We start from the raw sequence: 14,897 nt of genomic DNA, 5'->3' as shown, positions 1-14,897 counted from the left end.
AGAGAAAGACTTGCTTACGTCTGCTTGGGGATAGTTGCATTGTATGAGTAACTGTTGTGATTTATCTGGCAGCCCGTTCTGTGGACATGGCTGCTGTCTAGCCGGTAGAAGCTGATTGTGGGGCTCACAGCCAGTGCAGCCTGTCCTGCAGGTAACCTTGTATAGGAGGCTGTGGTAGAGCATCAGAAGGCTTGAGGACTGAGAAGGAGACCCCGCAATCTTCTCCTGACTTGTTCTGTTTCTTAACACAGGGCTCGTATAGCCTGGTTTAGCGTGAACTTGGGTCATCACACTGTTCCCCTCAGGCATCCCACACCTGGCTTTCTTCTCTCCACTTCTCAAGTTTGCTTCTGTGTGGCTCAACTTTGTTGTTAGGGAGTTCAAGGGCTCAGCACTCAAAGGAGGAAAGTGGGTACCTCAGGTTCTCCAAAGGCGGGGCTCCTGCAGGCTCCTCCAGCCTGGGGCATGTGCTCAGGAGCAGTCACGTGTCTAGAACACAGTGGCTGTGTCAGCCTAGCGTGAGGTCCCTGTCAGCTTAGGCTGTAGGAGGGGCACATACGACAGCCCTTACAGAAATGAGGACCCCGGAGACGGTTTTCTGTGAGACAGTGTGAGTGCTGCTGGGCTCACTTACCCAGGAGGAAGATGCAGCCCAATGGTGAGGACAGTGAGAGCTTGCCAGAGCTGGTCACAGCTGTCCTGCCGGTCCTCCGTGTCCACTCTGCCGGTCCTCCATGTCCATTGTTTCGGTCCTCCGTGTCCACTCTGTCATCGGTCCTCCGTGTCCACTGTGCTGGTCCTCCGTGTCTTACAGTCTGGCTCATGTTGCTGTGTCCACCCTGCAAGCAGTGTCTCCCTGTCTTTCCAGAAGCTGGTTCTGAAGCAGGCCCTCACCGTTGCCCTGCAGTGGTGTCTGAGCCACAACTTCAGCGTCCGACTCTACGCTCTGGTGGCCCTCAAGAAGGCCTGGCACCTGTGTAAAGCCCTGCAGTTCGAAGAGTGTGACGCCTGGAGCACAGTCATTGAGTGCAGTCTCAGCCAGGCGGAAAGCATGCATGGAGCAGGGTGAGGACACCTCGTGGCTCTGTTCTTCCCCGCAGAGCCTGGAGGAGTGGGGAGCAGCCTCGTGACCCTCTTATATGTCTGTGTCTCACTGGGCTGGCACAGAGGACTTGGTCAGCCCAGTGCAGCAGACGGTGCCAAGCTACAGATTGATGATGAGTCCAGATTGGGGTTTTATTCTCTCTCTCCATCCTTTATTTGAGCCTTGTGAACTCTCAGTTCTGTTCCCAGCACAGCAGGAAGCTGTGACCCAGAGCTGTCTTTCACCTGTTATCTACTTCCAGCCAAACACTGCTTTCTTTGGTGAGATCATATCTGTTTGGCACTGAGCTGTTTTCTCTGCCTGTTGATCCTCAAATCCCTGGTCCCTAGAAGCAGTTGGCTTAGATCCCATATATGTTGTTATTAATATTAAGCAAGAAAATATCCTTTTATGGTGTCACTTTTTAACTCCTGACTCCAAACAGGGATATAGCCCGTGAGCATTGGGCATCCTGAGCTTTCCACTCTCTGTCCTTGAAGGCTTGTCCTTCCCTGAGTCCTCTGAGGCAGACACACTCAGCATGTGGACGAAGGTCCTGTCTTCTGTGGCTCAGTTGAACCGAGGACAGGACAGAGGACTGCCAAGCAGTCAGCAGTGCACAGGCTTTTCAGTAGGTGATGGGAACACGGAGGGCACCTTGATGGGAACACGGAGGGCACCTTGGCAAATGCAGACCTCTGCCTGCGGCTCTGTGACTCCCAGAGGAAGAGCAGGAGGTGGTGAGTGAAGGGAAGAGGCTTCTGGGCCCGTGAAGCAGCTGTGGGAAGTGGAGACTGGAGGCAGGGGGGACCCTGGAGGAAGGTCGTCTGAGAGACCTGGGACAAGTGTCCAGACACTCAGAACTGAAAGAGTCAGGATGAACGTGACCGATACTTATGGGCTTTTGCCTTTGTGTGAGATGCAGGTCCAAGGGGGCCGGCGTACTGGGAGGGAAGCTGCTTACTCACATCAGAGGCTGGCGAGGGGATAAATGGACAGGTGTGAGGCCAGAGTGTGGGAGAAGCAGGCTCAGTGTAGTGCTTGGTAGAGTTGGGAGATGGACAGGGATGGAGCCTATACTGCAACACATTTGACATGCAAGTGGCAAACCCCTGTTCCCTTGATGCGGTAGGATTTGAGGTCCATTATTCTCTGTTTAGACTTGGGATGTTTAAAGTACTTCATGTCACTCATTTTCCAAAACCACAGTCAGTGAGGATGGTGAAGTGCCAGGAACTCACGCAGAGAATCCCTTAAAGAGTAAAGTATAGGAAGTCTCGTGGCCTGAAAGTTCTGCAGAGTCCTAAGCTGCTTGTCCTGTCACGTGACCTTCGCCTTTCCAACCTGGTGGCTGGGTTAAGAATTCACCCTTGCTCAGAGTTGGTGCTCTTGGTTTTTGAGAACGGATACTATTTAGCTGTGTCGTGTGCCTTCAGAGTGATTACACGGTTTATGTAAGATTTGCCCTCTAGGGAAAAAGGTCCACTGCCAGCCAGAGACATGGGGATCCTAACCCCACAGGTTCCTAGTGCTGGCAGGTGATGGGTGACTTTGGTCTGTACTGGGTGGTTGAGTATGAAGCCAGCCTGGGCTTCTCTCTACATTCTTCATGTTCTACTGGCCAGTGTCTGTTTGACACTAAGAGACCTGGGTTTTATTCCTTTAGTTGGTTTTGCATGATTCTGAAAGCATTACTTAGTCTCTGTTTATCTTTGAGTCCTGTGGGCTAGCTGAGTAAAGAGTACGTTCTGGGGGGGCATGAAGCCTGGGCTCAAACCCTGGTTCTGCAAAAACAGCAGGGCAAACCTTTGTTGTTTTATTTGTTTTTGATAGAGTCTTGGCTGTGTGGCGCAGGGTGGCTTTGTTCTGCATGTCTGTTGAGTGTTGGAGTGGCGGGTGAGGACCACAATGCCTAGCTTACAAGAAGAGAAATGCTAGGTGTGGCTGCACATATCTGTAATCCCAGAACATCAGTATAGATGCAGAATCAGGAGTTCAGGATTGTCCTCAGATACATAATGAGTTCAAGGCTACTACCCACACGAACCTGAGACAGTCTCAGACACCAAAGCAAAAATGAGAACCTTTCTAAAGTTGCCCTTTAAAAAGCTCACTGAGTGGTGGCCTACACCTTTAACCCCAGCACTCATGAGGCAGAGGCAGGTGGGTCTCTGTGAGTTTGAGGCCAGCCTGGTCTACATAGTGAGTTCCAGGACAGCCAGGGCTACAGAGGGAAACCCTGTCTTGAAAGCAAACAAACCAAAAGCACACTGAATGCTGGGACAGAGCATCACGAGGTCCCAGGGTTCAATTCAATCCCCAGTCACGTATGTTAGCGACTTTTCTGTTGCTCTGAGAAACACCATGGCTGAAAGCAACTTACAGAAGGAAGGGTTTGTCCTGGTTCACGGGTGCAGAGGGAGAAGTGTTCATCACACCGAGGAGGCATGTCAGCAAGCAGCAGGCATGGTGGCAGGAATCTGAGCGATCACATCAGCAAACAGACTGGCAGGAGGGCGAGGTTGTGAACTCTCAAAGCCAGCCCCCAATGACATATTTCCTCCTGCAAGGCCACACCTCCTAAACCTCCCCAAACAGCGCCACCCACTGGGGACCAGGTGTTCAAATACATGAGCCTATGGGGGACATTTCTCATTTAAACCACAATCTCAGAGACAGAGACAGAACATACACATTGATGTTGAAGAGCCAGAGTGTGAACTTAGGATGGGATTCTTTTTTTTTTTTTTTTTTTTTTTTGGTTTTTCGAGACAGGGTTTCTCTGTGGCTTTGGAGCCTGTCCTGGAACTAGCTCTTGTAGACCAGGCTGGTCTCGAACTCACAGAGATCCACCTGCCTCTGCCTCCCGAGTGCTGGGATTAAAGGCGTGCGCCACCACCGCCCGGCTAGGATGGGATTCTTAAAGATAATCTACTGACCTCCCTCACCAGAACTGTTCACTTCCGAGTCCTGCCTCACTTCCTATCCCTCCCCTCAGGAATGCCAGGAAGAACTGGCAGCGCATCCAGGACCATTTCTTCTTCTCCACGTTCCACCCCCTGAAGGACTACTGTCTGGAGGTAAGCTGAGAGCTCCCTGGGTAGGCTGTCTGCTGTCCATGGTCCTGACCCGACCCTTTCATGCCCCAGCTATTGGAGGACTAGGATAGGCTCGTCTTCTGTCCCGTGACCTGTAGCGTTCTGTGATTAAGCTGTCTGCTGTCCGCAGCCCTGATTGGCCCTTTCCTGCCCCAGCTGTTGGAGGTTTGGGACAGGCTTGTCTCCTGTCCCATGACCTGTAGCATTCTGTGATTAGGCTGTCTGCAGCCCTGACTTGGCCCTTTCCTGCCCCAGCTCTTGGAGGACTGGGACAGGCTCATCTTCTGTCCCCGTCCTGTGATGTGCTCGCGGTTCAGACCTCAGCGGTGACAACTGGCTAGTCATTCTCACTTTCTATTTCTCTGGCAGTGTCTGGCTTGTAAACCTTGGAAGGGAATATTTAACTCTAAACAGAGATCAGAGTTCTAAAAGGAAGTGAGTGAGAGAACCTTTGTGCAGGTGAGATTTTCGTGTCCTGAAGCCCATGATCAATGCAAGAACAAAAAGATCTCTTGTTAATGGCAATTAATCCTTTTAGATTCTGGGTAATGAGAGTATGTGTCAAGTGGTACTCCACTTTGCTGATAGTAGCAGAGTGCTCGTGTAATTTTAAGAACTATAAATATACTTATTACAGTTAATATATAAACGACTCCATTTGTAAACTCTTAAAATTTGCGTAACATATAAGATGATCTTAAACCCTTTTCAACTTCACCAACAAACCTGTGCTATCTACTCAGCTTTGCTGTGCGGACATCCGGCCAGGGAGACTTTTCCTCTGGGGAAATCTAGATCAGTAGCCAACTACTATGCAACCAGTTCTTTTATGATTTGCTTAAAGCTGTCTTTGAAGACATACTACGTATTATGAGATGTGCTACATACGACATGCATGTCATTCTTGTCGGGATAAAATGTACTAGGGTTTTTCACATTTCATAGCACACAGTCTGTGTCCCTTGGCTCCCAGAGCCCTCTGACCATGCTTTCCTGACATCTCTAAAACCCCGCCCACTTTTCCCAGGCAGCCAGTAAGCACTGAGTCCTTCCTCCTTTCCCTCATCCCTCCCGCCTCTTTCACCTGCAGCAGCAGCAGCCAGCGTGGTCTGTGTGCAGCAGTGGGTGAGGGCTCTGTGTGTGGGCTGTGGTGCAGAGAGCTGACACCCCACCCCACTCTGTCTCCGAGCCTTTGTATTTGAGCTATTAGGGAGCCACCTAATAAACGGTACTCTCTGTCATGACATCAGTTCAGATTTGCACAAAATGGCTAGCCTGAAGCAAACCATATTTGCCTTAAAACTGCCCACAGAGACGTGTGCCATAAGGGCACTTTTAAATGACCTGTTCCTCGGGGTTTTCTCTCTCATGCCTTTCCACCACTGAGTGTTCTTCAAGAGGGGAGGGTAGAAAGGTGGCCTTGTGGCCTCAGAGGCACCAGTTATCCCACCTTCTTACACACGCAGGAGCTGAAGCTGAGGAAGGTCACACAGTGAGTTACACTGTCGAGCCAGGATTTGGGCTCTGGATGTCTGTAGTGGAACTGGCATGGGAAGTGTCTGGTGGCCAGGAAACTGCCTTCCGACATACGTTTCTTGTTAGTGACAATGCCCTTTGAAGCATGGTGCACTCTTGATAAGAGCACATTGGTCACGTGTAGTTAGAAGAGCTGGAGGAGAGGCTCTGCCTGCTCTTGGGGGTCCCTAAATGAGCCCCTGAATGTCCTAGGGCAAAGTGACATACCTCCGAGAACCTGCAGTAGAGGGCGGCTTGGGAGAAGAGCCAGCGACAATAAAACCCATGTTGGTTTTTCCTGTTTTTAAGGAAAAATGTTTAACTTTGACGATTCTTGTTTCAGACCATATTTTACACCCTCCCACGGCTCTCGGGTGTCACTGAAGAGGAGTGGATCGCCCTGGATAAATTCGCCAGCTTCACAGACATCCCTTCCAATGAAGGGTCCCCATGGTACCAATCTGGGACCGCACTGAGTGAGCTGAGTCCAGGAGACTGGTCCCAGGAGGACCGAGGTAAGGGAGCTTCATTTTGTGCTGGTTCACTGGTGAGGGCTCCTGACCACAGCTTGAGAATGGGTCCTGATGATATTGTTTCATCGATCTGGATCTCTGCCTCTGCTTAGAGAAGGCAGGAACATCTGCACCAGTCAGGCTTCCCTGATGAGCCTGTGGCTCAGTGTGTCCAGAAAGCTCACTGGAGCAGCACTGTGGTGGCGGCCTCGCTCTACTGGCTCCTCCCTCCCTTCAGCTTTCCCTAACTGCACCTGCCACTGTGACTGCTTCCCCAAAGCCAGCATCCCTAAAATCTCCCCCCACACCACCACACCTGTGCCTTCTGTAAGTTTCCTCTGCTGGTTTCCTGCGGTGCTCTGATTTTCTTCCCACCTCTCTGATGGCTTGTTGGATACAGGTGCTTCCTGCCAAGCCTGAGTACCCGAGTTCGAGTCTCATGGTAGGAGACACCTAATTCTCACAGGTTATCTGCCTTTCCGTGTCCATATGACACCCTGACCCGTGTGCCCCGGCACCTCCTGATAAATGTAATTGTTTTTAACTGCAGAATCGAGCCTCGCCCTGTGGTTTCAACTCAGGGCTCTGGGTAGCATTCTGAGAAAGGTGGAGATGGTTCAGTGTTTGGTCTTTGGACCGTCATCTTGAATCTACTCATCCAGTGAGGATCCATTGCTGGCGGCCAATGTGCTGGACATAGACAGGGACCCTGTCCTCTCATAGCAGACACCGGCAGGCAGCAGAAACCCAGGGAACCCAGCTAGCAGAGAGAGCACCACGGCCTGAGAGACCTTCGTGAGAATTTGGTGCTAAGCACAGACAGCTGATTCCATTCTCAGCACCCACATGAGTAGTTCATAACCACCCGAAACTCCAGCTCTGGGGTATTCGACACCCTCTTCTGGTCTTCGTGGGCACCTCGGGGCACATACACACACTCAGGCCATATACACACATCACATACACACACTCGGTCCACATACACGCATCACATACACACACTCGGTCCATATACACGCATTAACAACAACAACAAAAAAGAATAGTTAAAAAACCATCCAAAGATGCCAATACATAGGGAACTGTCCCAGGCTAACTGCCACTGTCTGATACTGGAACTATTATCGCTTCTCAGGGTCTACCTTGGGTGAAGCAGACAGCCAATCAGAGTGTGCAGATGTCCAGAAGAAGATCATCCCGTGGGGACACAAGGCTCTGGAGTCAGACCTGGAGCTTCTGTTTCAGGATCGGGCCGCCAAGCTCGGCAAGTCCATCAGCAGACTCATCGTTGTGGCCTCGCTCATCGACAAGCCGACCAACTTAGGAGGTAAAAGTTGTCCTCCGGGAGGGTCACCCTAAATCCTTTCAGCACCCTCTGTGGCTGTCTGCTCCACGCACGGCCCTCTTGGCAGGCTTCAGAGGAAAGGGTGGAAGGCTGTGAACTCTGACCTGCTGGAGACCTGAGTAACAGGCCGTTCTGTGCAGGGCTGTGCCGCACCTGTGAGGTGTTTGGAGCTGCGGCACTCGTGGTGGGCAGTCTTCAGTGTGTCAGCGACAGGCAGTTCCAGCACCTCAGTGTCTCTGCGGAGCAGTGGCTCCCTCTGCTAGAGGTAGGTGTAACGCCGCTTAGTAGATCCTGTACTTGCGAGTGTATTTTGGCATGCTGTCTTTATGCCGGTTTTTCGGTCTGATCCTTCAGTGCTGAGTCCCATGGGGTTTTATCTGTGACCTGTAGTAATGTAGCAGTCACCCTGGTAGAGGACATGCTACCCTCTCTCTATTCAGCCACCGCTCAGCAGTCTGCTCTGTGGAGGGAGCTCTTTCGGATGTCATTTGGTGTCCAGTTTTCCCTTTAAAGCCCCTTTGACAAGTCGGGTTTGAGTTCAGTGCTTTGTCTGCCCTCCCATTTCACAATGGAATGACCTCATATTCTGTCCCTCTAAAACTGTCACCAAGGTGAGACCGGCGCAGCTGACGCATTATCTGCAGCAGAAAAAGGTGGAGGGCTACACCGTCATCGGTGTGGAGCAGACAGCGCAGAGCTCAGACCTGGCCCAGTTCCGCTTTCCCGAGAAGTCGCTGCTCCTGTTGGGGTGAGTTGGCTCCCTGGTCCATGCCGGTTCTCTGGGCTGTTCAAGACTGGCCTAGGCTCCTGTCACACAACTTCCTGTCAACTCAGAGCACTGACGGAGACCCCTGGGATGTTTACTAGTAAACACGGAATTGGCCTCTTCCTGGAACCCAGGCTGCCGTCACCTGTTTATCTGTCTCCTACAGTAACATTCAGGACTTCTAAAAAACTTAGTAAAAGGTACCCCCTGTGTTACAGGGGAGCTGACATGTCCTGCTCCATTTTGCAGAAATGAGCGGGAAGGGATCCCAGCCGACCTGATCCAGCAGCTGGACGTGTGTGTGGAGATTCCTCAGCAGGGCATCATCCGCTCGCTCAACGTGCATGTGAGCGGAGCTCTGCTGATCTGGGAGTACACCAGGCAGCAGCTGCTCGGGTGTGTGGGGCCCGCATCCTGAGACTGAGCCTCGCCCACGATCTCTCATGGTGCTAATGATGGTGCCTTATAACCTTCTGGACGAATGAAATATTCTGAGATGTCATGGGATTATCTGCAACTCTCTAACCTTGCACCTCAATGCCAAAACCTATTTATGTGCCTTAAAGTCTGTCACTATATATTGTCCCCTAAATCAAATGACCTTTTTAAATATTTTAAGCAATTATGGAACTTTTTTAAAAATAAATTTTTTAAAATGTTCTTCCTAGAAACCAGTATTGTCAGGGTGGCTGTGCTAACGGTGTGGAAGAATTAAAAGTTGTTACTTATGGGCACCTATGCCCTTCCGTTTTAATATATGGCAAAATGTGAATCCGCTCTCCAGTGAAGTTCTTTGTCCTCAGGCCCTAGGCTGTTTCCAAAGCTGTGAATTCAGCCATCGTTCACGTTAGGCTTAAATGACATTTGTCTTACTGTGCTTCCGGTGGTGGTGAGAAATCTGTCTCTGAGGACAATAATCACGGCCCCAGTACTTCTGGGCCACCCCTGCAAATCCCTACTGAAACCAAGAATGAAGCCCGTGAGTGCTTTATGCTTAGATGGCTGCATTATTTTTTTAATTTGTTTATTATGTATATATAGTATTCTGCCTGCATGTATGCCTGCAGGCCAGAAGTGGACATCAGGTCTCATTCCAGATGGTTGTGAGCCAATATGTGGTTGCTGGGAATTGAACTCAGGACCTGTAGAAGAGCAGCCAGTGCTCTTAACCTCTGAGCCATCTCTCCAGCCCCAATGGCTGCATTGTTTAAGGATGATCATTAACTGTCCAGCAAGGAACTTGCTATCCCTGGAACCCTTTGAGTAATACTCAGATTTCAGGGTCCTTTGCCTATTCATTTTCTTCTGTAGTTTTGAGGCTTTGATTTGCAACAGGGTTTCAGCCTACAACATCAGATCAGATGCCACTCCTGTGACCTGAGATAACCAACACTATCGCAGTCTGGCTTCCATCCGGGTGTTTGCTCATGTTGTGGTATTCCATCCATTATAGGGGATATAGTATTTCTTCTACTTCTGACATGGGCATTTGGTTTTAGGGACTGCGTTAACACTGCAGGTTTTGCTTTCGCTTCATTTGGTGAAGCACCTAGGAGTGGGGCTTCTGGGTCATAAAGTCAGCATGTTTTACCTGAAAACCTCTGCAGAGGGCTTCCGAGTTTACAGTGTCACCGAGGATGACTTGTTCTGCATCCTTGTTGTCATTTGGTATTGTCAGCCTTTTAATTTAAGCCATTCTAGCAGGTATCTAGTGACCTATCAGAATAGTATTTATTTTCATTATTCTAATACTTAACGATATGGAGGCTCTTTTCAGATACTCGTCTTCCACTGTATTTTAAGAAATATCTGTGGGGTAAGAGGGCCAATGAAAGAAACACACCCTGACCCTGAGACCACAGCCAATTTGCTGGCCTTGAGACCTGAGCCTAAAGATTAAAAAGGGCCAGTGAAAGAAACATGCCTCCGGGGCTGGAGAGATGACTCAGTGGTTAAGAGCACTGGTTGCTCTTCCAGAGGTCCTGAGTTCAATTCCCAGCAACCACATGGTGGTTCACAACCAACTGTAATGAGACCTGGTGCCCTCTTCTGGCATGCATACATGGAAGGAGAATATTGTATACATACATACATACATACATACATACATACTTTAAAAAAAAAAAAGAAAAAAGAAACACACCTTGGCTCTGAAACCAGAGCCAAAGAAACACACTCTGCCCCTGACCAGCTGGGTAGAAAAACCAATCAATCCCTGAGCATGAAACCAACCCCTGCACACGAACTGCATACGAAATCCAGCCAGTCTCTGAGCTTGTCCAAGCTCAAGGGTTGAAATCCAACTCACCCTGAAAATCTTCACCCTGGAAAAACTTCGCGCCTAAGAAGCCCTGTATAAGCTCTGTACCTGTTCAGTTGGCAGCTGCCTTTTCCTACCCTGGCTACCTGTTCAGCTAGCAGCCACCTTCAGGATTCTTCCTTCCCAATAAATCTCTTGATTGAGGTTCGAGTGAGACCTTCTTTCTGTGGAGTGCAGCAGAACCTTCCCTGGCAGAGCAGAGTTGTTCCACTCCGGCAGACCTCAGAGTTACTGGGGAAACCTTTCTTTGAAGCAGGGATGTACACTGCTCCGCTTCCGTTGAGTCTGTGGTAATCCTTGGCTCTTGTCTGCCAGGATTCCTTTCCATCCAAGCTGTAATCCTTACAATATCTATTCGCATAATTTGCTCACTTTTTAAACAGGTTCATTTTTCTTATTAAGAATCATGAAGTTTAGCCGGGCGGTGGTGGCGCACGCCTCTAATCCCAGCACTCGGGAGGCAGAGGCAGATGGATCTCTGTGAGTTTGAGGCCAGCCTGGTCTACAAGAGCTAGTTCCAGGACAGGCTCCAAAGCCACAGAGAAACCCTGTCTCGAAAAACAAAAAAAAACAAGAATCATGAAGTTTTTGTATTCTGAATACAAGCTCTGTAAGAGATACATGATTTGAAGTATTGTCTGCAGGTTTGTGAGTTACTGTTCATTTCTGGGGGTTCATCCTTTGGCATTTTCTTAATCACCTTGGAATAGACCCAGTTATCCCTTCCCAATCTATATATTTATTTCTTTTTTGTCTTACTCAGCTAGTAGCAACCCAGGCACTGCCTGATCATTGAGGACATTTGAACAACTTTTTATTATAACTTATTGGTTACTTAAGGCTTCTAACAACCTCTGTGTAGTTTCCATATTAAAATGCTAATCTAAGGGCCAGCAGCACACATAACAACCTATCTTAGCTTTTATTTGTATCAGCTGCAACTCGATTTGCCTACCATGTATGTGGCTTTTATTCTAAAGGGGGGAAAGGAAGATGAACAGTGTGTTTTTACAATAAACTTTAATTTTTTTCTTGAAATAGATCCTCACGAAATTAAAGCAGCACACGTAGTACCAGTCAGTCCTTCATAGTTTGAATGATTAAGATCTTCTGCTACTTGGCCCTTTTACTAATTGGTATTCACAAGGGGCAGGTGCTGGCTGATATGTAATTATGGGCAAACTGCTTTTGTCCTGGAACCAGCAAAGCATTTCTGAAAGTCCAGAAGAATAATCTCCACCTGCGTGAAAGTTCAGGAAGAGCCTAGGAATTTTCAGTGGACTGTGAAGGCTGGAATTCTCCGGCTTCAAATTTTTCCTTGAATTTCAAGTAGTCTCTTCTTTTGTCAAAATATTTTATCTATTGAGATAAAAAGGCCCAGCATTAGAGCAAGCTGTGCAGTTGGCAAGCAGAAGCGCAGATTTAAATGTAGCTCAGCATTAACGGTATCAAGGCAGAACCAGGATTTGTGTTCCAGACTCCTGAGTCAGGGATCTAGTGCGTGAGCTGCTAAGCTGCCTGAAGAGCCATGAGTCTGTCCCCTCATGGCTGTTAGCACGTATGGCCTGTGATTTTAGTACATAAGAGCCTGCTTGGCAGTTCTTGGTTGGATCAGGAATCGTAAGTTTTAGACCACGGCTGGTTATAGGGTCAGTGTATCATATTTATCAGGCCTGGTATCTTTGTCGAGATGGACAAATCGAGATGGACACACGACTAAATATTCACAAGTTATTCCAGGCTTGGCTTTGTTTCCATTCATATCATCCTCTTCGTGCGACATTTGAAAAGTCGGATGCTCTACAACTATAAATCAAACCCAAGGAAAACGCACGTGTGCCAGCCGTGCCGCTGCTCCAGCCCCTGTATCCCAGCAGCTCTGCAGACAGGGCAGACGCAGGATGCCTCACGTTTGCACCGGAGACCAGAAAATGCTGGCTCTGTTTAAAAACCTCCAGTGCATGTCTTAATGGAGCCTGCCTGAACACGGCTTTCTCCTTCACTGAGAAACCCCGTTCTCTACCATCGCACATAGACTCGCTCCTTAAAGTTCCATCAGGAGGAAATGTAACACACCTGCCCAGAGTATCCAAGGTACCTTCAGAGAGAGGCTGCCCTGGTTGCCCGCCTATGTGTGCGAATTCACATATAGTCTCTGAACATGATGCTCAATCTTTCACTTCAGGGAAAACAGGACTCGGGGATTACCTCAGTCCTGAGCCCAGAGGTCCTGCTGGTGCACAGCTCTGTTCTGAGGCCATGACTGCTTCATCCAAAGCCCCATCCATGCTCAAAATCCCCCGTGGTTTGATGGCCTTTGTCCCTCTGGTGTGTTATGACGAGGTATTCAAAACTCTCACTATCTGTGGAGATTTATCCCTGGGGGTCTTGGATTGACTACACTAGAATAGGTGATATATAAAGGATATCAGACTTAAAAGTATACAATGTCCCTCCCGTTCTGTGGAAAGTTAATTGTGGCATCTATTGTGCCCATGGACAGTTACATTTAGAGGTACACTTTAGGTATCACAGTCCAATATGAACGGGGGGAAAAAAACCACACCTTACATTGAACCTTCCACAGGACTAATTATACTGATCAGAACTTGAGTGGCTTTGGAAAGGTTTGAATGTTGAGGGTCTGTCTTTAGCCCTCTGAATTCCTTGCCCACCTCTGACTGATCTAACACCCTGGTGACAGGTGAAACCACTGGCTCCCATCACCCAAAAGGCTAAGCGTGTCACGTGACAGCCTCTGAGGCCCAGCAGAGGCTTTCCTGCTTTGCTGTAACAGACTTATCTGCATTTCCACCCATGTATTTGAAAATTGTGTTCTGTTCCTATAAAACTTAGTGAAACTTCTGCCACATGGTATTAAGGGAAACTTCAATCTGTGTTCCTGAGCCAGTCACTAGAAAATACACTATTCTTTGACATGAAAGCAGCATTATGCTGTTGACAACAACCTGCCCAGAACTCAGCAGATTTCCCGGGGAGCGGATCTCCTCCTGAAGCTGCTCTTTGAACACTCCAGTTGCCCACAGTCCTGGTTCTCGTGGCCTCGTACTGCACAGCACACCCCTCCTCTTTCTCGAGGGGACTGCTGTACCGCAGAGTAAACACAAAGTTAAGGACCCGAGTTTAAATCTTCTCTCCACAACAGTGGCTGGCTCGTTTTGGACAACTGTTTAGGCTCCCTCTGCCTAAAACTGAATTCAAGGCCTCCCAGGACTGATGAAAATTCTAGCAAATAAAACCAAGTGTCCCCCCTCAGAACACATTCCCACGATACTACACAGACACACACGCTCGCGTTTTTGGACACACCTCTCAGTCTGCCCTTTATAGGAGTTGGCAGAGATCGGGACAAAGTCAAAAAGGAAAGAACTGATCTTGAAGGAGCCATGCTGCCGAATGACGGGGCTGTGAGAGAGGCTATGGACTCCTGCAGAAACCATCACAACACTGTCCCTTCCCCAGAATCCGGCCGCGCACTCTCATTTTCTCCAAACATCACAACTAACTGGTGGCTTCCACCGCGCGCCCTCCTCCTCCGTGACCTTGTCCCTCCAGACCTACCCCGAGGTGAGACCGAGCGCCCGGGACTTACCCACTGTTGGGGGCAGCTGGCCTCGAACGAGCTCCTCAGCTGCTTGCACCGAGCCGCGTCCTCCGCGTTGTCGTCGAGACAGCGCCAGTACAGGTCGCGCGCGCCCCAGCACACCTGCCTTTCCTTCATGGACGGGGCTGCCATTCCTGCAGGGTTCCCAGGGCTAGCCTACAACCCCGGGCTGCGGCGCGGAGGGCCCGAGCCTTGCAGTCCCGCGCGGCCTCCCGAGGAGCAGCCAACGTGGGAGGCGCGGTGCGGAGCTCCTGGGCCGCCGAGTCGCCCGGCGAGTCCACGGACCACGCGAGGAAACGCTTCCCCCAGGAAAGCGGCAGCTGACCCGTGTTGACCCTCCCGGGCCGCCCTTCTCCACGCGGAAGGGCGGGACTTCCGGCTGTCCTTTCCGGCCGTGGTGGGCGCGGCTTTGGGGCGGAGACGAGGAGCCGATCGTCACCGCCCCTGCCCCGTAGTCGCGGCGGTCGGGGCTGGAGTGGAGGGACCGAGAGTGGGCGGAGGGGACCGAGCTGAGGACCGGGAAGAGGGGGGGAGGAGGCTGCCAGCCTGAGAGCGCCGACTCCCGGAGAAGACGAAGCTCAGGCTGGCCATGCTTGCAAGACCCCTCGTCTCTGCCGTGCTTCGGATGTTTT

The 14,897-nt window shown here is 50.0% G+C and overlaps 2 protein-coding genes across 3 annotated transcripts in view; one reads left to right on the top strand and one right to left on the bottom strand.

Moving 5' to 3' along the window:
* Tarbp1 (TAR (HIV-1) RNA binding protein 1) overlaps positions 1–9,092 on the top strand; it is a 47,584-nt gene extending 38,492 nt beyond the window's left edge. Inside the window, exons 24-30 of one of the 2 annotated variants that reach the window (XM_038312274.1) lie at positions 869–1,065; positions 4,083–4,164; positions 6,041–6,212; positions 7,345–7,536; positions 7,695–7,819; positions 8,166–8,302; positions 8,570–9,092. In XM_038312274.1, the coding sequence (XP_038168202.1) occupies positions 869–1,065; positions 4,083–4,164; positions 6,041–6,212; positions 7,345–7,536; positions 7,695–7,819; positions 8,166–8,302; positions 8,570–8,738 (1,074 nt within the window). In that variant the 3' untranslated portion in view covers positions 8,739–9,092. Of the gene's footprint in view, positions 1–868; positions 1,066–4,082; positions 4,165–4,551; positions 4,642–6,040; positions 6,213–7,344; positions 7,537–7,694; positions 7,820–8,165; positions 8,303–8,569 lie in introns of those variants that run through there. The other variant, XM_038312275.1, reaches the window with a different exon arrangement.
* Positions 9,093–11,643: 2,551 nt separating this feature from the next.
* Positions 11,644–14,620, bottom strand: LOC119802063 (cytochrome c oxidase assembly factor 6 homolog). The gene is made up of 2 exons (XM_038312927.2): positions 14,254–14,620; positions 11,644–11,999 (listed from the first exon to the last, which is right to left on the bottom strand). Exons 1-2 carry the CDS (start codon positions 14,395–14,397, stop codon positions 11,904–11,906), a joined length of 240 nt encoding a protein of 79 aa, XP_038168855.1. The 5' UTR covers positions 14,398–14,620; the 3' UTR covers positions 11,644–11,903.
* Between the last annotated feature and the right edge of the window lie 277 nt (positions 14,621–14,897).

This window comes from Arvicola amphibius, chromosome 15, assembly GCF_903992535.2.
Source record: "Arvicola amphibius chromosome 15, mArvAmp1.2, whole genome shotgun sequence".
In the NCBI taxonomy this organism is placed as follows: Eukaryota; Metazoa; Chordata; class Mammalia; order Rodentia; family Cricetidae; genus Arvicola; species Arvicola amphibius.
This window is presented reverse-complemented; position numbering and strand designations above follow the sequence as displayed.